This window comes from Lepidochelys kempii, chromosome 9, assembly GCF_965140265.1.
Source record: "Lepidochelys kempii isolate rLepKem1 chromosome 9, rLepKem1.hap2, whole genome shotgun sequence".
Taxonomy (NCBI): domain Eukaryota; kingdom Metazoa; phylum Chordata; order Testudines; family Cheloniidae; genus Lepidochelys; species Lepidochelys kempii.
This window is the reverse complement of record NC_133264.1, coordinates 84,461,449-84,483,844: the sequence shown is the minus strand read 5'-3', so window position 1 is coordinate 84,483,844 and position 22,396 is coordinate 84,461,449. Positions and strand designations below refer to the sequence as shown.

Sequence of the window (22,396 nt, the reverse complement as noted above, 5' to 3'; positions counted from 1 at the left end):
ACTCGCCTGAAGTCTCTGCTGCAAAGAGGATCTCTCACTGCTTGCTGCAACTGAAAAACTGATCTCTTCAGTTTGGGGAAACAATTCATTAATCAGTAGAAGGAAGATCTATCAGTCTGTTTCAGGGTATAGGAGGCACTCCTGTCCTGAGCCATGTCTTCAAATGATCGTCTCTAAACCACCACAGCACTGCAAGCTGTCTGGATCTGCAATTTTGAAATATTTTGACTTCTGTCAGCAAATTGCTGAATTAGCTCCCACAAGATCTCAATAGCATACCTACAGAAGTAAGGTCTCCTAACCAGGCTGATGATTTTTCAGGATGATCTGGAAATGAGCAGTTATACCAGATGGAAGACCCAGAATCTCTCTTTAGGTCATATTCTAGCCATCTTGAAATGTCTTTTTGCCACTGACATTGCATAACTGCAGTTCCCTTAAAAGAAACATGGATGACATAAGCTGTCTCACTGTAAGGGGCATGTACAGTGACACATCATTCTTTTAAGGACTAACATTTCAGTATAAACTTCTTACTTTATATGGAATGCCTGTACGTCATTTATAGTTATATATAGAACCATCACTTGAAAAGCATGGCAGAAAAAATGACAGGATTTTGCCATGTCTCAGGAGACTCATTATATTATGGCCACCTCTTTTGATTGCTTTACCATGTTAGAGGCTTTAAAAGTAGATTATTAAAATATTTGACAATACTCTTACCTTTCCCACCCTTCCAAAAGAGGCTAATGATTTCCGTTATTGAAGTGTCTTAAGAAATTTCATCGCAAATATTTTTCTACAGAATTTTTAAACCAATGTATAGAGTTCTATAGCTGGGATATAGCTCTCTATTTAATTCTATAGGGAGGATTACAAATTCTATCAAAAGGAATTTATATTTTATTACCATCGAAAGTCATTTCTCTCAAATCCTATTTTTATTTCTGTTATTAAATTCTATAGGACTTTGCAATAAAATACAGAAAGTGAAATTGCTGAAGTTACATACATACAGACATTTAAGGTATAAATTAGAAGATGGGCTCCAAATCACAACGTTCAGATCCATACTTTCCCAAAGTTTGGTGGGTGTTCTGAGCTGGGGTTTTGGTTTAAGCCCCTCTCTCGAACAAATACATATTTTGGTCATTTTAAAGCAATATGCTTATTTGATAGAACATAATGGCTCCTTTGAAACAGTTTGTCATTATGTAAAAATATTTATCTGGAAACTTGAAATGCCTATTTCAACTTGGGAAGATAATGATCATTACATTATACTGTACTAGACAATAGCATGAAGCCAATAAAATATTAGTGTGCATTTAAAATATTATGAAAAACAGTTTCTGAACATGCCCACAGTCAATTTTCAAGAGTTAAAATAAATTTAAATGACTGAGTTATTAAATCCTTCACATTACTAATTTTAGCATCAAATGCTAAACTGTAGCAAGCAGACTAGACAAAATCTCAACCAGACAGTTTGAATTATTCACTAAATTGATTTAATTATTGGCCTGTAAAGTTTCATTTAAAAAGCCACTGTAGTTATTAACGCTTGAAAAATTGTGGTCCAAACATATATTGTACTTCTGTAGCTCAGAGACAGACAATTGGATTGTCTAGAAAAAAAACTGCTCTTGGTTTAGGACAAAGCTTCAGCTCAGAGTAAATTTTTGACAGATGAGATATAAATCATGAAGAATGGTGTTTATGGTGAAAACACTGATCGTTCCTCAAAGGAAACTTGCACCCATTTTGCTCAGCAGTAGAGAAGACATGAAGCTGTTGTCACTACCAATTAACTGTGAAATGCATTATATTTAAGCTTTCAATTACTGTACAATTGGCACTTCAGAGGCTAACGCTGGAGACAGTCACCCAAGTGAAAAAGAGGCCTCTTGTGACCTTACCAGTGAGAGCACCCAATTGTGGAGACTATACACCCGTTTTCAACCTACAGATACAGCCAATAGAAAAGCATTACTGTTCACAATTTTTAAAAAACGAACACTAAGCATTAGAGCTCTTTTATGTGTGTTAAACCATTATTAACACAAGACAGTGGAATTTGTTTTCTTTTGTACTGGACTAGACCATGTCCATTATTTACGTAAGTGACAAATTTTCAGTAAAACTGTCGCACTCAAATATACATTGTAATTAAAAAAAAATGTAAACATAACAGCAATTGCTTTGTAACCTGTGCGTTTTCATGCTGCTGTGCCAAGACAATGTGTGCAGTTTCCCTTTAACCGTAACAAGTAAAGTGGATGCTGCTCTTCACAGGATAAGTATTAAATTGAAAAAATAAATGGTATATTTGGTTCTCATTGTTTTCAAGGGATTAGTGGGGACAGGTGCTAACTGTCTGGCTTGCACCATTTTCTCCAGATAAAGTGTTATTTGGCTTCAGCCATCCATGCTTATTCCTATATCTAAATGAGGCAGCTGTGTGGGACTTTTTTTTTTCCTTCTACCTTCCCAATGAGTGTACTATGTGATTCCAGCAGCTTAAGGTCAAATGTAGTATCAGTATAGATTGTCTGGTACAGCCTCTTTCTAGAGACTTATCTTGTTCTAGCAGAATGATGGACTATGACTATCTAGGTCTCCTCTATAACTACTTCATTACAGAAAGTTTTGATCCAAAAAACTGAGGATGTATTTCAGACTATGCCTATTTTAATATTGCAGGATTTAATCTTAAAAAACAAACAAACAAACAAACAAAAAACAACCCTGAGACATCAGTGGCGTTTTGTTCATGTGTCTTTTAAGAACACAGGTTTACTGTGATCATCCAGTGGGCATGAAAATGGCTCAGTTCCACTTTACGGTTTCCATATCCTAAGAACTTGCATGGTAACACCAGATCTCCCAGGAGACACCAGAGATGCATCATCTTATGTGTATAAAAGACAACTAAGACAATCAGATAACTACACTAAATATTCCAAAATGTCAGTTATTTTCTTATTAGGTTGGGAGGAACTAGAGGATACTGATATCAAGGTCATTTTCTTTAAAAAGATCTGGAATCCTTACCTCCCAGTCCAAGTAATCACATACATCTTCAAAATTAGTGAGTAGAGACACTGAGCAGAAAAGCCGTGGCAGCTCATCCCTCGTCATTGGGGGGAAACGGCTATCTTTAAGGGCACTGTTGAAAACAAAACAGATTTTTAAAGCTCTTTTTTTTTTTTTTTTTTGGTGTGTGTGCCTAAATTGAACTACCTAATGAACCAACTGGGAAAGAAAAAGGTAAGAGACAGCAAAAATAAAAGCTGATGGAATGATGACTACTCTGACAATTAATTCTTAATAGTGCAATACACCAGTATGGTATATCCTTTTCTCTTAGACAAATGGTTTCCAGATTTCATGGCTGGACAAGTTATATGGTCAAACCAATTGACTAGATTTCCTGGGTGGTCACTCCTTGCTGAGTTGGTTTTGCTACAGGGACAGTCTTAAGGAGGAACAGATTTTGGGGAAAAATATATAAAAAACAGATCAATGACAAATCTGTTTTGAAAAGATTAAACAACATAATTTTAGGTAGGGGAAGAGTTATGCTGGAAAAAATATATTTTGACATCTTGAAAATAATCAGAATGATAACTCTGTAAGGAACTATTGTGTTTAACATATCAACGTAGACAATCTGAATGAGCAAAATATTCATGCAAATTAAGAAATGTCAATGTAAAAAGGTAAAATACTTATAATGGTACCATCAAAGAGACTCAAATTTGTGAAACTATAGGACTTGAAACTATTCTGCAAAACAGATGTATGGTAAGTAATAGAGCAGCTAATGAAGATAATCTAAGATAATCCGCTGATAACGTAAGATCCTGTGGGCAGGTGTGTAATGTAGCAGTTCAAAATCAAAGGGGAAGTGGTACCATCTACATTCATCTCAGTAACATCTGCATTACAAAAACAGGAGAGAGTGGTTAACCAGAGATGTTGGAAACAAATGTCAAAGATAAGAGCAGTATATTGTGCAAGATTTGGTATAAGGAGAACTGGGCAAATCAGAAAGGGTAAAATGAGTGCAATATACCTGCATTTATTATTTTCTAAGCTTGGGACAGGAGATACTTATACACAAATGTGCCTATGTTTAACAAGAAAAAGAACTGATCTGGCCAACTGGTTGTTTCAGCAAAAGAGGAGAATCTAACAGTGCAGAAGCCTAGTCTAAGGAGCTACCTAGTCCTCAACAGCCTTCCTTTTCCACCCACTGAACGTAGGATACACTCACTAGTTCTATGAACCCTATTTGGAAATGACTAGAGATGACACCTCTTGGATCTGGTACACAACTGTGTTTCTAAAGGTGCTCAGGGTTCATTGAAATGTCTGGGTCAAACTCAGCCATTGTGTGTAGTCCTATCAATAGCATAGTTTGGTTCAATATAGCTAAATACAGCTAAATTTAGCTCAGATGGAGTTGTTGTACAGAGTGCAGTAGATGCAAAAAAGTTTAAGCTGGAACGGGGAAATTATCGTATGTATAGTTGATCCAGCCTTTTAACAAGGATCAATATGTTTTATTGTGGTGTAATGCTTGAAAACATTTAATGAAAACCTATTGGAACTACTGAGGTGGTGAGAATTACTACAGGCCCCTTTTTAAACATTGGTAGTTTTACACAAAAAGAGGAGGAGAAAATCCAATTTTATTTTTGGATGGACTTAAATGTAGTTCATTGTATAGGTTGACACAGGATGAGGGGTAGCTCTACCAAGCATTAAGGAGTATTTTAGGATGCCCAGCTTCAAACCATGGCCAATACAGAGATTAGAGAGACAGGAAAACATGGGGCAGGTACAGCAAATAGAAAAGTTAAGTATCTTTTTATGAATGAGGAATATACTTATTAGGAAGGAAAGATCGTAGCATTCTGTGCCTCAGCTTTCCCACTGGGAAAATGGGGATAATACCAATCTATGTAAAGCCTAGAGAAACTCTGTATGAAACCATACTATATACATCTCAACTATGATTATCTTTGGCAGGATTATGGAAGTACATTTGTGTATGTGATTGCCTTCATTAGTTCATCTCAGAAGGTGAATGATATTCTCCAAGACCCCATAGAATTATTTTCAAAACCAGCTGCGCAACTGCTGCAAGTTGAAAAATCAGACCCCAGTTCCTCTCCTCCCTTGTCCCAGTGACATGGAGCAGTATCAGAAAACAAAATCTATTTTAGACACGATAAAGTACTGATAATGAGAGGGTACGAGGCCACGTTTGCCTTTTATAGCTCTCCATGTGCTGTTCTTCCTGGGTTTGAGAGAGGCACTGCACAACTAGAGCAAATGCCAATGGGAAAAAATGGCAGTTTAGGAATAGACAAGTAGATGACAAGAACGTTGGTAGAACCAGACCTCTTCACACTGGTGAAATTAGAATTGACATATATTACCGTTTTCTAAAGAGGTTTCATTCATTTGTGATGCTCAGGCTGGAAGGATGAAATGGTTGAGTACCACTGCAATAACATGTATTTAACCTGATGTTGGTTATAAATTACTATTTCAAGGCTTAAACTGCTATTTTTCAGTGTCACTTAACAGAACAATTCTCAACAGCAGTAAGTTAATGAAACATTTTTGTTGATCAAATAACTTTGCATTACTTACTGCTGTGCCTTTCCATCTCTAGAAAGGCAATGTTGTAATTATAATTACTGGATAATAAGAAATACACTAAGCGAACATATATACAATCCAGACATTTTCCTGCACCTCTTAAAATCACACAGTAAAAAATTATGTTCTGCAAATCTCAATTTGATATTACTAATTTCTAATTTTAAAAATCAAGATGGTAGGCCACATAAATCTATTGCCAACCTAAAGCTGGCCTATGTTAAAAATCATAGTTCAATTTGTCTGACATACGCAGGTTTGTGATTTATTACTAACCAAACAATGCCTACAGAATTCTCACCACTTTAATATTCCCTTTTTTCCCCACACACACTGTGCCAGTGGTATAAAAATACACTGATCGAATGCATTGTAAGTCTAAGAGACTTAAGTCATCCTGGTGTTTTGGGTCAGGTAAATGATTAAGTCATAATATTAAGGCATGATTCAAATTTTTTAAAATTAAATTGATAGTCTTGTTCTTTCCTTTAGTCAGAAAGATGTTTAATTAAGATTCCTTGTTACTTCTGTCAATATGCTTTGATTATTATATTGCATTAATATGCTTGGAACTGTTCACTTTTTTATTTTTGATGAATTACACTGCATATTATTTTTGGGACATTTCCCCCATCCCACAAGAAAAGATACTGTTAAAGATTATGGCAATTCATTATTAGATTTCAAGTTTCTCAGTAACATAATGTGCCTGTACAGTATTAATAGCTTATTGAGTTCTACTGATGAAAAGAGGTGGATATTATTAAATCTAAACCAAAAATTCCAATTCTCTCAGGACAGACCTGTACAGACTGTTATTAGAAAACACTCTTCTAGGTACTGTGGATGCTCCGATCCACCTTTCTTAATTTGTGCATTAATTGTCATGTAAAACATTCCATACCAGCTGAATTTGATACCTTCAGGAACCATCAAGTTGTGCAAGAGAAGAGACTATGTGCAAGACTATGTAATCACATGGTCTTATTTTTGTAACCTTCACTCTCCCTCTCCTTTTCCTCCTTTTATTTCATCCATCATATTTGCTTGTTACATCCTGCTTCAAATTAAAGACTAAACTCATTGGGGCAAGGAATATCTCACTATATGTCAAATCATGGGCCCAGTGAAGTTAGTGGCCAAAATTCCAGGTATAAATTCTCAGCTGGTGCAGACTGTCAAAGCTCCATTGACTTCAACAATTTCCCACTAGTTGAGGATCTGCCTCTTTGACTTTAATGAGGCCAGAAGTCATCCTATATGTTTAATGCAGAAATCACCACAATAACACCTCAGTTCCAACTGCGGCTATTGTGGGGTTATATGCTACTTCAGTAGTAAAATAAGTAACATTCTGGGAGCTAATCTGAACAAATCATAACAAATTTGAGTAACACCCAAGAACTGAGATATGAATCCTAGTACGAACCTATCAAAGACAGAAAGGCACATGCAGCTACACAATAAGATGAAAGTCAAGTGTACAATAATAAAAATGAAAATGTATGGCCACCTCAATTTGAAGCCTGAGGCAGGAAAAAGTCCTTTAATGTTATTTTCATAGTTGGCAGCTGACTGAAGGTTTTAAAATTTTAGGAAAATTAGCATTAATTGTAATTTGCATAGAATATCATGAATGTACACCTTCACTGTATACTCTTGTAACTGCTCAGTTATATCATTATCACAAAATTACACAATATTATGGAGGTGCTGGTAACAGCTGTATAGTTAATGATGAGTCAGAAGTTTTCAGTGTAATAGAAGATTTAAACCTTTATTTTGTAAGTCAACTGAAGTGCCAGTAAGTGAAATACAGAAAGTAAACTAGCTACAATTTAATATTTTCATGGGGGTCTGATGAAAATTGGGTTGATACGGACAATGAGAGTTCCAAAGTAACTCCTATTCAAGGAAACTAAAACATCTGGGATCCGTGTTTTGCTCCTCATGCTCATTAATACGGTCGTAATTACAAATAAGTCGTGCTTGTTTGGATCATGATGATTAACTTTGTTTTCATAACTGAAAAGAAAAGGACCAACCCAAACTGCCATATTTAGCAGCTACAAAGTAATATAGCCACTCGGGTAAAAATGGGGGAGAGGAGAATACAGATAGAATTCCCTTTCTGTGCATGCTTTCTGTAGATAAAAGTGATATGAAACTAACTACCCACTTGTGCCCCACACCTGTAATAATTTACACCTATGTGCAAAAAAAATAAATCAGACTTTAAAAATCTGACCGCTTGTGTCAACACGTACACATACAGGAGCACATGAGCTAAGAGAACCGTTCAATTCTACAGAAAGCAGAACAGCAACATTTTGAACAACCTACATACATTTTAAATCACAATTTATAATATTTTATATCATAAGCTGTTATGAGATCAGGAAATGTGAAAAACCTATTCTACTGCAACATTTTCACGAGTTGCTTTGCCTGTGCTGGAAAGAAGGCAAAGTACCACAAGAAATCGAAGAGGCCAACATCATCACTCTCTGTAAAAACAAGGTTAACAGGAGCAACTGTAACACATATCGTGGCATTTCCCTTCTTAGTATTATGGGAAAAGCCTTTGCCTGAGTTGTCCTGAACAGACTTCAGATCTTTGCAGACAGAATCTATCCAGAATCACAGTGTGGCTTCAGAGCTGAAAGGTCTACCATCGATATGATCTTCTCACTGAGACGACAACAAGAGAAATGCAGAGAACAAAAAAAAAGCCCCTTTACATAGCCTTCATCGATCTTAGAAAGGCTTTTGACCTTGTGAGTAGAAGTGGACTATTCGCGCTTCTAAAAAAGATTGAATGTCCCCGCCCAAACTCTTAAGCATGATTTGATCCTTCCATGTTCAAAGTTCAATATGATGGCTCAGTCTCTGAGGCTTTCCAGATTCGTAGCGGAGTTAAGACAGGCTGTGTACTTGGCCCAACTTTGTTTGGGATCTTCTTCTCCCTGCTGCTGAAACAAGCTTTTGGTTCCTCAACTGAGGGAATCTACTTGCACATGAGATCTGATGGAAAGCTGTTCAATCCTGCAAGACTCAGATCTAAAACCAAGACTTGGGAGGCCCTTATCCAACACCTCCTCTTCGCTGACGATGCAGCAGTGACAACCCACACAGAAGCCCATCTCCAAAACCTCCTGGACAGTTTTTCCAAAGCCTGCCAAGACTTCGGCTTACTATAAGCCTAAAAAAGATGAACATAATGTGCCCAGGAGTTGCAGAAGCACCCTCCATCAAGATCAACAGCTATGAACTTGAAGTGGTGAACGAGTTCACATACCTGGGGTTCTCTATCGCAGTCAACCTCTCACTTGAACAGAACTCAACGTCTGCATCGAAAAAACCGCCACAGCAATATCTAGACTAAGCAAGAGGGTATGGCAAATCAATAAACTGACAGAACACACAAAGATCTCTGTGTATTGTGTGTGTGTTATCAGCACCCTTTTGTATGCGAGCGAACCATGGACCTTATATTCTCATCAGGAAAAAGGGCTCAACAGTTTTCATATGCATTGCCTTTGTCGAATCTTTGGTTAAGATATAACTTTCTCCCATTCAAGTTACAGTTCAATCCTAGAGATATAGCACACATGAAAATTGCAACTGACATGAAGTTGCACATTACACAAACTTGCTTCTTGAAGGGTGAGAGTAGGTTTAATAAACAACTTTTACGACTTTTCTGTTAAATTTAGATGAATGACAGCTTGACTAGAGGTAGTGAGGAAAATATCAAGTTGGAAAAACAAGGTGGAATACAAAGGAACTACTGAGGAAAGAAAAACCGATTAAAAAAAATAGTTGCCAATTAACTACTCCTTACTTCCTCAATCCCCAGAGCTCATTCACATCCATTACTGCTGACCAAGAAAAGCCATGCCGTACCAAATAGCTGAAAAGTAGTAATGCAAAGCAAGTTGCTTCAAGTTGCTCAAACTCACCTAGGAGATGGCAATGTTTCAGCAAGAAGTCTGCTGCTCTTGAAATTAAAAGTTTTAATGGTATACATAAGCAATACCAAATCACAGTGTAATGTGATGAATGCATAATTTATGGAGCAAGAAAAGAGTATTGCAAGTCAAACATACTTAAAGCACATCTATGCAAGCCTGGGTGTCCTACTGAGGGTAGTTCAAGTTACTGTCAATCAAGAAAAAACTAAGCATTACTGTCAGTTCTCATTCATACAAGACATGCTACACAAGTCTCAGCTTTTCACAAATAAAATTCAAAATGGTTTATAAATTCTCAAATGCATTTTTCTGACTTTGGTTTATACTAGATTCTGGAGCACACTTCACATTTGGGATATGGAGAGGGATAGAAAACATAGCTAAAGGGTACCCAAAGGGGAGGGAAGAGGGGGAATGAAAAATAATCACAGAAATGGGAAAGAGAAAAAGGACTTGTTTAGGGTAGTCCAAGAATAACTAATAGGATGAAATTTAGCAAAGAAAAATTAAGCTATCAGTAATATTTCTTAATACTGAGCATTATTGGATTGTAAAATCTCCCCCAAGGAAAGCTGCCGCACCACTTGGATAATTTGTCAGAATGGATAAAGCAAACTGCAATACTAAAGTATTTTCCATCTGTAATTTCTATGGTAAGATTGGTATGACTTTATGAAGGAACACATACTAGAATATGGAAATGCTTGCTTTGAAATAATGGATATGTCCAGTTGTAATTGGATTGCAATTTTGTTAATGACAAATATTTAATCAGTCACAAGTGACAGGCAGTGCATTTCTGGTTAGTGAGTGCATGTTTTGTGAGGTGTTCTGAGATACGAGGCTGAATGGCACATGGAGATAGCCCAAAGAACTACAGTACACACTAGAAATGCACATTTTGGAGTGTGTTATTGATAGTTGGAAAGATTTAAAATGAAGGAATTGCTCATAAAGGGGAAAGCCCACCACTCCTGTAATGACAAATCAAGGTTAAGTGACTTCCCAAAGCACACAACTAGTCAGTGGTACGGGATGGAACAGAACCCAGTTGCACAGATTCCCAGTGCTCTACAAGTCTCTCTCCTGGACTAGACTGCCTACGATTGCTAGCCCTCTAACTCTACACATTCTATAAAAGATACAATTGTATCTGCCATAAAAAGGCTAACTTGGTGGTAGGGAGTGAAAAATAAGATCTTTGACAGCAACCAAGATTTTATCTTAAATTATCTAAAATAAGTTCCCTCTCACCTCCCAACAAAGAAAAACTCAACGTAATAACTTCAATTCTTATGGTCAAGGAGCCTTAGTCAGATTTGTCTTCACAAATTTGTTTACATTAGTTTGTTTGCAGCTTACTACAAAAGCATTTCTAAGGTAGTGTGTTTTAAGCTACTGTATGTGAGAAGGAAAGTGATCATAATAACTTGAGCGAAAATAAATGGAATTTAGACTAGGTAGCTAATTAGAGAGTCTTCTTTCAATTTATGAAATAAAACTTTAAATTGATCATTAAGTCATGGTTTTCATAATTGTTGATAGTAATGGGAATCACAAATTCAGGTTTTGCCAGTAAATCTTGAGAGTAAAGCCAATCATTTCTAGGGTTTAATGGATTTGGCAAACAGAGACAAAAAAAACCCCTGACAGTTAGATCCCAGCATACAACCCAGTGAATCTCAGAGCCTAGGTCTGCAGACTCAGCTTGCGGGGCCTGCACTACAGTGCTAAAAATAGCTGTGCTGACTTTCAGGCTCTGAAGGCTGGGGAGCAGGGTGGGTCTATTTTCAGCACTGTAGCACAAGCCCGGACCTTGCTGCCGAAAGGGTGTTTTTTCCTGCCATATAAAGCTACCCTTAAAGAACATCCAAGTAAGGTCATGTCTGTACTTACAGTGCTGCATCAGCACAGTTGTACCGATGCACTGAGCCGCTGCCACATGTCAGGCGAAGATGCTCTATGGCAATGGGAGAGCTCTTCCGTTGGCATAAAAAAACCACCTCAGGGAGCAGCAGAAGCTACGACGGTGGGACAAGTTCTCCCGCCGACATAGCGCTATCCACTCGAGCACTTATGTCAGTGTAACCTGTATCGCTCAGGGAGTGGAATATTCACATCCGTGAGTTACAAGTTTTGCCAACATACGTGGTAGTGTGGATATAGCCCAAGTCAGATACTGAGAGAAGTATTCAAATTACTGAAAAAACAACAAGGCAATTATATGATCATAAGGTTTGTATGCGTTACATACAGTTGACAGTAGGTCAAAAAAATATTTGCTCATTAACAAAAACCTCTCTGCAGAAGGTTTAAATAACCATCAATTATAATAAGTTAATGTCTGTTACAGGAATTGGCATCCAACAACATTAGCAGGCAACTGTATCTTCTTATTCAAATAGAATTCATTTGGAAAGGTTTTCTCTACATCTGTATTTATCGCATTTTAATGTAAGCATTACTAAGTAAATGATTTTTAAAGGCAAACAACTAAGAAAAAAAGAATTAGGATACCTACTACAGCAATATTTGATTATGAATCATAAGTACATGCAAATGCCTAGCATGGAGAATGTCTTTCACTTCAGTACAAATATGCCTACAACAGTTCACACTTTCACAGCCCATATGCCATTATTTACATATGAATGGATGCCATTACATGCAAAACGTTTGAAGTTCTATAAAAACTGCTAGAGTAAAGATCACTTGAACAACTAATTTGCTGCTAATACAACTAAAGTGTTCTACTTTTATTGGGGCTTTCTGTGCTTTTTATGCTCCAGGTTCATTTCTCCCTTCTCCCTCACAACTAAAAGCGGGATCAGAGAATTAAAAAAAAAAAAAAAAAAAAAAAAAAAAGAAGCAGATTCTCATCTCAGTTACACATAGGTGGTGACTTGGGGAAGCTAGCCCTCCAGCCCCGCCCCTTCTGTGCCCACCAGAGCCCAGCCCCCACTGTGGCTGCTGGCCCCTGCCCAGCACCCCTAGTCCTCCTCCACTCTGGCTGCTGGCCTCTGCCCAAGGCTAGCGTCCCCTGGCCCCAGAGCGCCAAAGAGCAACCTGGGAAAGGATACACTGCCATGTTCCCAATCTGGCATTTTTGCAACCACTGAAAGTTTACTAAAACTGCTGACTGATATCTAAACCAAATATTTCCTTCAGAACACATCTGCAATGTGTATGGATGAACTTGATATTACCTAATGTTCCATTAATTTCAACAGAATATCAGTAAAAGAGTAAGAAGAGAAGAAGTACAGCAGAATTTTTTTTAGAGAAGCTGATTATTCTAAACACTACCATCAGTAAAAAGAAAAGGAGGACTTGTGGCACCTTAGAGACTAACCAATTTATTTGAGCATGAGCTTTCGTGAGCTACAGCTCACTTCATCGGATGCATACCGTGGAAACTGCAGCAGACTTCATATATACACAGAAAGAAAAGGAGTACTTGTGGCACCTTAGAGACTAACCAATTTATTAGAACATAAGCTTTCGTGAGCTACAACTCACTTCATCAGATGCATATCGTGGAAACTGCAGCAGACTTTATATATACACAGAGAATATGAACCAATACCTCCTCCCACCCCACTGTCCTGCTGGTAATAGCTTATCTAAAGTGATCATCAGGTTGGGCCATTTCCAGCACAAATCCAGGTTTTCTCACCCTCCACCCCCCCACACAAATTCACTCTCCTGCTGGTGATAGCCCATCCAAAGTGACAACTCTTTACACAAGATGAACTCTTTACATCCGATGAAGTGAGCTGTAGCTCACGAAAGCTCATGCTCAAATAAATTGGTTAGTCTCTAAGGTGCTACAAGTACTCCTTTTCTTTTTGCGAATACAGACTAACACGGCTGTTACTCTAAAAACTACCATCAGTGTTCAGGTCAAGAAAGCAGACATGGGATGCTGATGGCAGAACAAAAACATCACCATAGATAAAGCAAGAAAACCACTGATACCAAAAGGCTGCATGAAGGTGAGACCTCAGGACACAAAAAAGCATGGGATGAACCAATTAATATGGTCAGTTAAGCCTGGTATCAGAATTGTGTAAGATGACGACACATTTTATATAATGTCACTGATCTTATTAAATTATATTTACGTAGCAAGTTATTTTTTAAAACTTGTATTAACTAGAAGCTAATCTCTCTGCATTAAAGAAATCCAGTTTCTTCCCTTTTCTCATAATTAAATTTACATAGAGTAGTACTTTCAAAGCAAGTTAAAACATTAAGTTTCAGGAGCACTGTTAAGTAGACATGATATTTTCAGCACCCAAAAGCATGCTCTCAGCATTTCATAGTACAAAGATTGACACAGTACTTATCCCAAACATTTACAACAGAATGTTAGATGTGATAAGAAGGGGTAACAAACATATGAGAATTACAGCAATAAGATCACATATTACTCAGATGTAGACATATGACTATCCTGGTGATTCAATTAAAAAAGACTTATTTTAAAAAGATATATTGATGATTCACTTGTGAGCATTAATGAAACACCAAATATTAAGAAGGAATCTGAATAAGGACAGGGAAGGCATTCAGTATTTATACGTGGCATAGATGAAGGCATGTAGAGGTTTATAGGAGAATTATACAAACTGGGCATTGAGACTAGCATCTCTAGAAGATATTTAAATAGGTTATAGCCATGAGTAGAGAATTTTGCAGGTTATTGGAAATTAGATCAAGAAATTTTAATACGATTTAGTGGAAGGAGAGGCAGTGGAGACATTCAAAGATGAGGGACAATACAAGTATTATTGTACTTTTACAGATAAGATAAATGAAGCACAGAGAGGTTAATGACTCATGCAATTTAAATGGCTTGCATATAATGAGTCAGTGACAGAATCAAGAATAGAACTCACATGTCAGGACTTCCAAAACCTATTCTTTAATTCTATTACACCCATTCTTTTACACTGTATTAATCCTGAGAGAATTCTGAGCCAAAAAAATAAAAACTCTGCACACAAAAAAAATCTGTATACAATATTTTAAAATTCTATATATTTTATTTATCAACAAATAAATGTGGAAGCTCCAGCATGGTAATGGGGATCACAGGCCATGAGTTGCACAGAGGTGGGAGATTGCCCTGAGTCCTTCACAACTCCGGACATGGACTCGGTGGTGAGGCTGCACCCAACCCTGACACAGTGCAAGGGCCAGGCCTGTTCCAGAAACACCCTGAGGCCTTGCCCCTCCATGCTAGGCACAGGCATGGAGGGGCAGGCAAGCTAGAGGAACACAGTCTTGTATGCATGCCCAGCCTGGCCCCCCGATCCAGGTGTGGGTCAGGCAGGTTCAGCCAGGCAGGATCCAAGCGTGGAGGGGCTTAGTGTGGGGTGAGAGGGTTCTGTGTAAGGCAATCTGGCTGAAGGCGGCTCACTGGGAGGTTCTGGGTACAGGGGGAATAGAGCTCTGCAGGGGGGGTCTGGGTCCAGGGGACTCGTCGGGGGGGGGGGGTCCAGTTGCAGGGGAGGTGGGGCTTGTTGAGGTGGGGAGCAAGCACAGAGGGCTCAGTGGGAGGTGATCTGGATCCATGGGAGATGGGCAGACAGGATAGCTGCTACCCATACAGTGACCCTCCCCCCCCACGGCTGAGGAGCGATGGGAGACAGGAAGCTGGGGGGCGGGTGCAGAGCTTCCTGCAGCCGAGGGAGGTTTCTGGGGGTGGGTCTCAGTTGGCCCCAGCCCCAGCAGCTCCTTGCAGGGGAAGAGGAAGTCCCGTCCTCCCCTGCCCCCCGCACAGCCAGAACTAGCAATTGAACCTGGCGCAGGGTAGGAGCCACAAGCCAGGGCATCCCTAGCCCTACTCCTACCCCAAAATGACACACCCGCACTTCTAGGGAGGGGTGCATGACCGCTCTTGCAGCTGCCCTTTGCTTCCCTGTAAAGTCAGTTTTCTGAGGGGAAGCAAAAAAATCTGCAGGGGACATGAATTCTCCCCCCAGGAATAACTATACTTACACCTTTACTGCTGTGCAGAACATAACAGTACGGCTCCCAAAGGATTAATCAAATCAAGACTGATTAACTCAGATGTGATTAATCCAATTTCAGAAAAGGAATTTTCTATAAATTGGTGCCACTTGTTAAAAACAAACTGCAGTAATTGATTTTGCTACAATAAGCAGTGTTTCCTATATTTGGAATAGGAAATATGGCAAATACAGTAAATTTATGACCAATTATGGTAACTGTTTTGGCACTCACTGTAGCCAGCAATTCATATATACTGTACCCAAGAGTGTCTATGAAATATTTGCAAAAAGAAAAGGAGTACCTGTGGCACCTTAGAGACTAACAAATTTATTTGAGCATAAACTTTCGTGAGCTACAGCTCACTTCATCAGATGCATGAAGTGAGCTGTAGCTCACAAAAGCTTTATGCTCAAATAAATTTGTTAGTCTCTAAGGTGCCACAAGTACTCCTTTTCTTTTTGCGGATACAGACTAACACGGCAGCTACTCTGAAACCTATGAAATATTTGTTGAAGACCCAACTTTGCAAGATAGTTCGCCTTTTCACAAAGAAGGTACATTAGACATTTTAAAGGCTCCTTGAAGTCCTAGTGGCTTCATATTTATCTAAAAGATATTCTCTGTGCCATACCACCAGAGTTGCATTTAGCAGAAATACTCTAGCAGAAGACACCTTGGTGTAAAAGAAAGGGGACTGCTGGAAAGATATATTGCTTAAGGGCCCCGGACCTTGTGCACCAGTTGGTCCAAAACACCTATTCTTTTTGGCTTTTGGAGAGCCAGGAGATGCATGAAGGTAAAGAGTGACAAAAGGTGTCATGAGTTTCACAGGTGTGTATTAAGGTTTTTTTTTTTTTCCATTGTTGGTTGATGTTAATCCTCCCCACTCCCCATAGTTTTAACAGAGAGGAAATTAGGACATTCTTGTCACACAGATCATCAATATCTTCTTAATGAACCCCCTCCCAGCAGACATTCAGCTTGGCAAAGCTAGACAGACAAGCAGCTTCCACCACATAACACAATGCTTCTAATTTTTAAATTAGAAGACCCAGTGCAAAGAGTGCAGCACTCTAGAGAACAAGCATATTACACCTGTAAGATTCTCCTATTTTTCTCTGTGTAGGAAAGCAGACAGCCTGATGATTAACATAGGACACATTAAATTGATTAAAAACTGTCTGAGAAGTGTCAAAATGTAAATGTAAACAGGAAATCATTATCAAGCAGGTGTACTTCTAATGGGGTCCCGCAGGGATTGGTTCTGGGCCCCACACTATTTAATTTTTTTTTATCAATGACCTGGACAAAACCATAAAATCATCACAAAATTTGCAGATTACTTGAAGACTGGGGGAATGGTAAATAATGAAGAGGACAGGCCATTGATAAAGAATGATTTGGATCACTTTGTAAGCTGGGTACAAGTTAGCTAGCAAACAATATGTGTTTTAATGTGGCTAAATGTAAAAGTATACATCTAGGAACAAAGAATGTTGGCCATACTTACAAGATGGGACACTAAATCCTGGGAAGCAGTGTCTCTGGAAAAACATGTGGGGGTCCTGGTGGACAATCATGAGCTTCCAGTGCAATGCAATGGCCAAAAGGACTAATGTGATTCTTGGATGAATAAACAGGGAATCTCTAGTAGGTGTAGCAAGATTATTTTATCTCTGTATTTGGCACTGGTCTGACCTCTGCTGGAATATATGGCAATTTTATAATCAAGATTGAATTAAAAAGAAAAGAAATACTCTAGTTCAAAAGAAAAGATTTTGGGAAATCTCTATGGCCTGTGTTATATAGGAGGTGAAATGAGGTCACCATATGGGCCGTTTTGGCCTTGGAATCTATGCATCTACCAATCTCGCATTTGACAATTCTCTCAGAGGCTTGATTTATTGCCAGCAGAAATTTGCCAACATAAATATGAACTGCAAAGAGTAATTTAGATGTATCATCAAATCACTTGAATGCAAGGAAAAGAATTTGTTTACATTGTCTTACTTTTTGGGCAGACTGCAAAATTTCCAGGAAACAAAATAGCTGTGAATGACGTTTCACTTCCTGAACCCACCCTTACAGTTGTGAGGCAGACAGGGAAAGAACAACACTTGTATTTCCTGAACGTTGTGTTGGTAACTGGCAGCCACAGTGGTAATTTTTTAGAATACTCTTGTTGCAATTTGGTTCAGAGCTCATGCTGTTAGTACTAAACCTTCCTGAATTAGTGCAGTGTAGCAGGCAATGTCAACTTCCAGAGCCAGGTGATGGAGACAAAACATCAATTTGGCATTTTTGCTTTTTTAACCAATTTCTCAAATTTCTTAAATTAGGAGTATGTTTCCTCCAAATCTCAAATCACTTGCATAGAAGCCTATGTCCTCATTCTTCTAGTAGTTTGAATTCAGCCACCTCGTCTTAAATGTCATATTCTTGGTTTCTAGTCAAGCAGATTAATGAACATGACAATATAAAAAAACTATTAATACGATCAGGTTTGTATCCTATTTACAGAATTTGCAACACCAAATATGATGGAAGTGATAATCCCCAGCAATTTGGAAAGGATAAATTGTTCATCTCTTATTTTAATTAATAATTTATATTATATTTTATATAATTAATAATTATTCCAAATGGGAGTAATATAACATAGTTCCCTTAAAAACCCACATCCCTCTCTTCAAGATTTATCAAGAGGAGACAAGCTCTTTTACATATTGCTCTATTTTTCTTATATGCTTCAAAATGGCTAGTTGTAACATTTACCTTTGAAATAGAAAAAATGTATATTAATCTTAAACAACTAGGAGTGAATGACCTATTAGTCCCCAGTTAAATATATCTTTAATGTTAAATATACCACATTTAATGTTCACTTAAACAGAGTTCTTTTAAAAAGCAAAAAGTCCACTTAGATTTGAAAGACTAAATTAAATTTTAATTAAAAAGATAAAAAAATAAGTAATCAAAAATCCAGAAGACAGAAATTCTTTAGTATTTAAAAATCCTTATGGCCTCTTTGCAAGTGATCACAATTTCTTCAAGTTCAGTAACTGTAAATATTACATCTAATCGTTCATTCATCTTTTTAATCAAGTTATATAAAGTTAGCAAAGTAAATTCTCTATCTCTGGATGGGATGAAAACATCCATGCTGTGAGGATAATGTTGGTGTGAAAGGGATGCTGAAAGCCAAGTGGGCACATCCAAATCCAGGCCTCCATTCCAAATTTGATCCCATTCTTAAAAATTTACCATATGGCTTTTGTTGGCTTTATTAGGGTTGACAACTTTCTAATTGCACAAAAACTAACACTTTAGCCCCGCCTGTTCCCTGAGGGCCCGCCCACTACATCCCCCTTCCCTTGGTGGCTCACTCTCCCTCACTCACTTTCACTGGGCTGTGGTAGGGGATTGGGGTACGGGACGGGGTGAGGGCTCCGGCTGGGGGTGCGGGCTCTGTGGTGCAGGAGGGGGATCTAGGCTTAGAGTGGGGCCAAGGGATTTGGAATGTGAGAGGGGGGCTACAGGTTGAGATTGGGGTGTGGGAGGGGGTACAGTCTCTGGGCTGGGGCCAGGGATTAGGCATTCAGGGTGTGGGATGGGGCTCTGGATTGGGGCAGGGGGTTAGGGTGCAGGAGGGGGTATGGGCTCTGGACTGGGGGGTGCAGGCTCTGGGGTGGGGCCAGGAATGAGGGGTTTGGGATGCAGGAGGGGGCTCCAGGCTGGGGGGCGGGGCTGAGGGATTCGGAGTGCGGGCTGCGGTGCAGGAGGGGGTGAGGGCTCTGGGGTGGGGCCGGGGATGGGGGTTCAGGGTGTGAGAGGGTTCAGGGCTGGGGTTGGGGGGGGTGAGGGCTCTGGGCTGGGGCAAGGGATGAGGGCTTTGGGGTGCAGGAGGGGGCTCCAGGTTTGGAGGGGCTGAGATCTGGGGGTTGGGGCACAGGCTTACCTCAGGCGGCTCCTGCCTGGGGGGGGGGGTGGTGGGCGGGCTGGCTAAGGCAGGCTCCCTGCCTGTTCTGACACCACATTACAGTGCTAGTAGGCGGGGGGTGGGGAGGAGGCCCCATGCATGCTGCTCTCACCCATAGGCGCTGCCCCCCCAGCTCCCATTGGCTGGGAACCGGCCAAATGAGCATGCAACTACCACAAACTGTGCATGCCAAATGAGTAACTGTACATACAAAAAAAGGGACTGTGAAAGGGGACCACCACTATTTCTAACTAAATATTTAATCACCTCCACTGCAACGTTTGTCACTATGGAAATTCTGGGGTAGATTTAGCGGAAAAGTACGTTCCCAACTTTGTAGGCCTGGTCTGACAATCAAGCAAATAAGTATAATCGGGTGTTCTCCACTGACTGAGTTTGACACCCAGGACCCTACACCTAAGGAGAGGAAATGAAAAAGTCAAAACAAAAGAACGTCTGTGGAACACATTTTACAGCAATCCTCTCTACTGATTTTAAAAAATCCTAGCTACAACTGTTACATTGATCTATTTCTATGGGTTTCTCTCTTCCACCTGCAATTTGCAATGCTTGTAGTTTAGTTAATTTATGAAAGCAACAAAAGGCGCCTGGCTAACCACTTACACCCTTGATGAATTACTTAGTAAGGATGTGTTGGAATCTAAGCAGCACATCTTATCTGAATTAAAGCTATCACAAGCTTAATATTGTGTCTTCAGTGGCATACAAATTAGATTGTGAAATTCACTTATAAAACTGACTATGTACAGTACTGTCCCTCTAATAAGAGCTATTCTGCATTGTAGTACTAATATAATTTTTTCAATTAAAACAATGCTATACTGCACTCTTAAAATTGTACATTAATCATAATTTGCTTGACAATTCAAAAGGCTTGAGGTTTTTTTATAAATTCACCATCATCCTACAATTTAAAACATACATAGGTGGTTATAGGGTTTGTTGGTGTCATTCACAGAGTTTTAGAATTTAGGCTTTCATGTGCAAGGGGAAAGACCATGCGCCAAATATTGATCTTACTTGCTGTGCTCAAAGGGAGCAAAGTAATACCAACTCATGCTGCCTGAAACAAAAGTGAAACCAAAATTTTAATACATGGTGCAATCCTGTTCTCTCTAAATTCATGGTAGTTTTATCTTGGACTTCAGCAGAAGTAGGTAAATGCCCCAAGGAAGCCTCACTGTGATTGGGTATATTCCCCACAGTAGAACTAAAAAGGTTAACTGGAGATGGAGAGCTCAATCAAAGCACCTGGAGGCTGGGCCAGGCCCAAATGAAGATAAGACCCAGCTGTGAAAGGAGCTGGGTGGTGAGCATAAAGAGAGGAAAACCCAGATGAGAAAAAAAGCTGCAAGCCAAGAAGGGAAGAACTTCACAGGCCTTCTGTAGTTATTAGCGCGCAGAAGACCGGCCTAGAGGCGGCAGATGTACACTAAGTCCAGGGAGATGCTTTTGGCAAGGGTCTGAAGGAAGACCAAGGTAGGAAGTGGTCCATGGAGATAGCAGAGAGTTCAAGAGAGCAAACCCCTTAGCTGCTTGCCACAGGGTTCCTAGACTGGAAGCCAGAGAAGAGGCAGGGCCTGGGATCCTCTACTGGTCCACTTGAAAAGATGGCACAGAAACACTGATGCAAGGAGGACACTCTGGAAGGTGTTACTCTGCACAAGAGTGAAAGGACAACATTGCAGAGCCTGGGATGGGATGAAGAGACTGCAGAACAGTGAGCGTAGCTGGGGGTGATTATTTGCATTTAGTTTATTGGACTTTGTTTATCCTGGAAGGGGTGGGATTAACAGTGACCTGGCTGGAGAACTGAATCATGAGAAGAGAGACCACTACAATGCTGGAACAGCTGCCAGCAGGGCATGCTAGAGAAGGAGAGCCTTGCATACATGTCCAGCCACGAGACGGTGTGCGAGTGGTGAGTTCACTCTTCTACACACACTTTTGAGTTGGTTACCCATCTTTCTTGAATGTAAAATATGTCTTTCTACCACTAGATGCTACTGTTACAGAGAAGCTTTCTGCAAGGTTACAAAAAGCGGCTCCTCCATTGCATATGGCTTCAACCATCTGAAAGCCCAACAGACATTTAGAGTGCAATTAATTAGTATGAATGAAATGTGGCAATACAGAAGTGGGCGGGCCAGGTAAAATTCAGAAAGTGCCAATTTGAAACACAAAACAACTGGTTTATAGCTAGAAGAACTGAGTCAATGTTTTTCACAATATTAGATTTTTCAGCTTATAAAGTGTTCTGCTAGTGTTAGAATTAAATTCCATGCACACCTGTTTTGGGAGTTTGGGTATTTTCTACACCTCATACCACAAAACAATAATAATGGCTCATTATCTATGCTCTGCAAAAGCATAGGCAGGAAGGGGAAGAAGTTAACAAAAACAAGAGAAATGTACAATTTATGAAATTTCATGGTTATAATTCAAATTGTATATTTAACAAATGTATTTGATCAAACTAAGTAAATTATATGGTATACTGGCTTCAATTAGAGGTTTTTAAACCTCCATTTTCAGGCATTTCTGAATAAGAGGCATGAATTGGTCGAGCATGACTGAGCCCTAAAATATGAAGTGACTTTTTTGGAGGGGAGAGTCTGGTCAGTTCTTATGGTAACTTAGCTTTCAATTACTGCACAAATTGTGACATGTACAATTAAAATTTTCTAGCTCTGGAGGTTATACTGAAGGAAACTTTCAGTTA

At 39.3% G+C, this 22,396-nt stretch overlaps 1 protein-coding gene across 7 annotated transcripts in view; it reads right to left on the bottom strand.

The window, feature by feature from the left end:
- The window catches only part of AMMECR1 (AMMECR nuclear protein 1), a 150,621-nt gene that overhangs the window by 31,253 nt on the left and 96,972 nt on the right, over positions 1-22,396 (bottom strand). For 4 of the 7 annotated variants that reach the window (XR_012160968.1, XR_012160967.1, XM_073361201.1 and 1 more), the window contains 2 exons: positions 3,058-3,172; positions 284-436 (listed from right to left, as the gene is read on the bottom strand). Coding sequence is in view for 4 of the 7 variants with exons in the window: in XM_073361201.1 (XP_073217302.1) it covers positions 284-436; positions 3,058-3,172 (268 nt within the window). In the remaining 3 variants the exon portion in view is untranslated. Of the gene's footprint in view, positions 1-279; positions 437-3,057; positions 3,173-22,396 lie in introns of all 7 variants that reach the window. The other 3 variants (XR_012160969.1, XM_073361203.1, XM_073361202.1) reach the window with 2 other exon arrangements.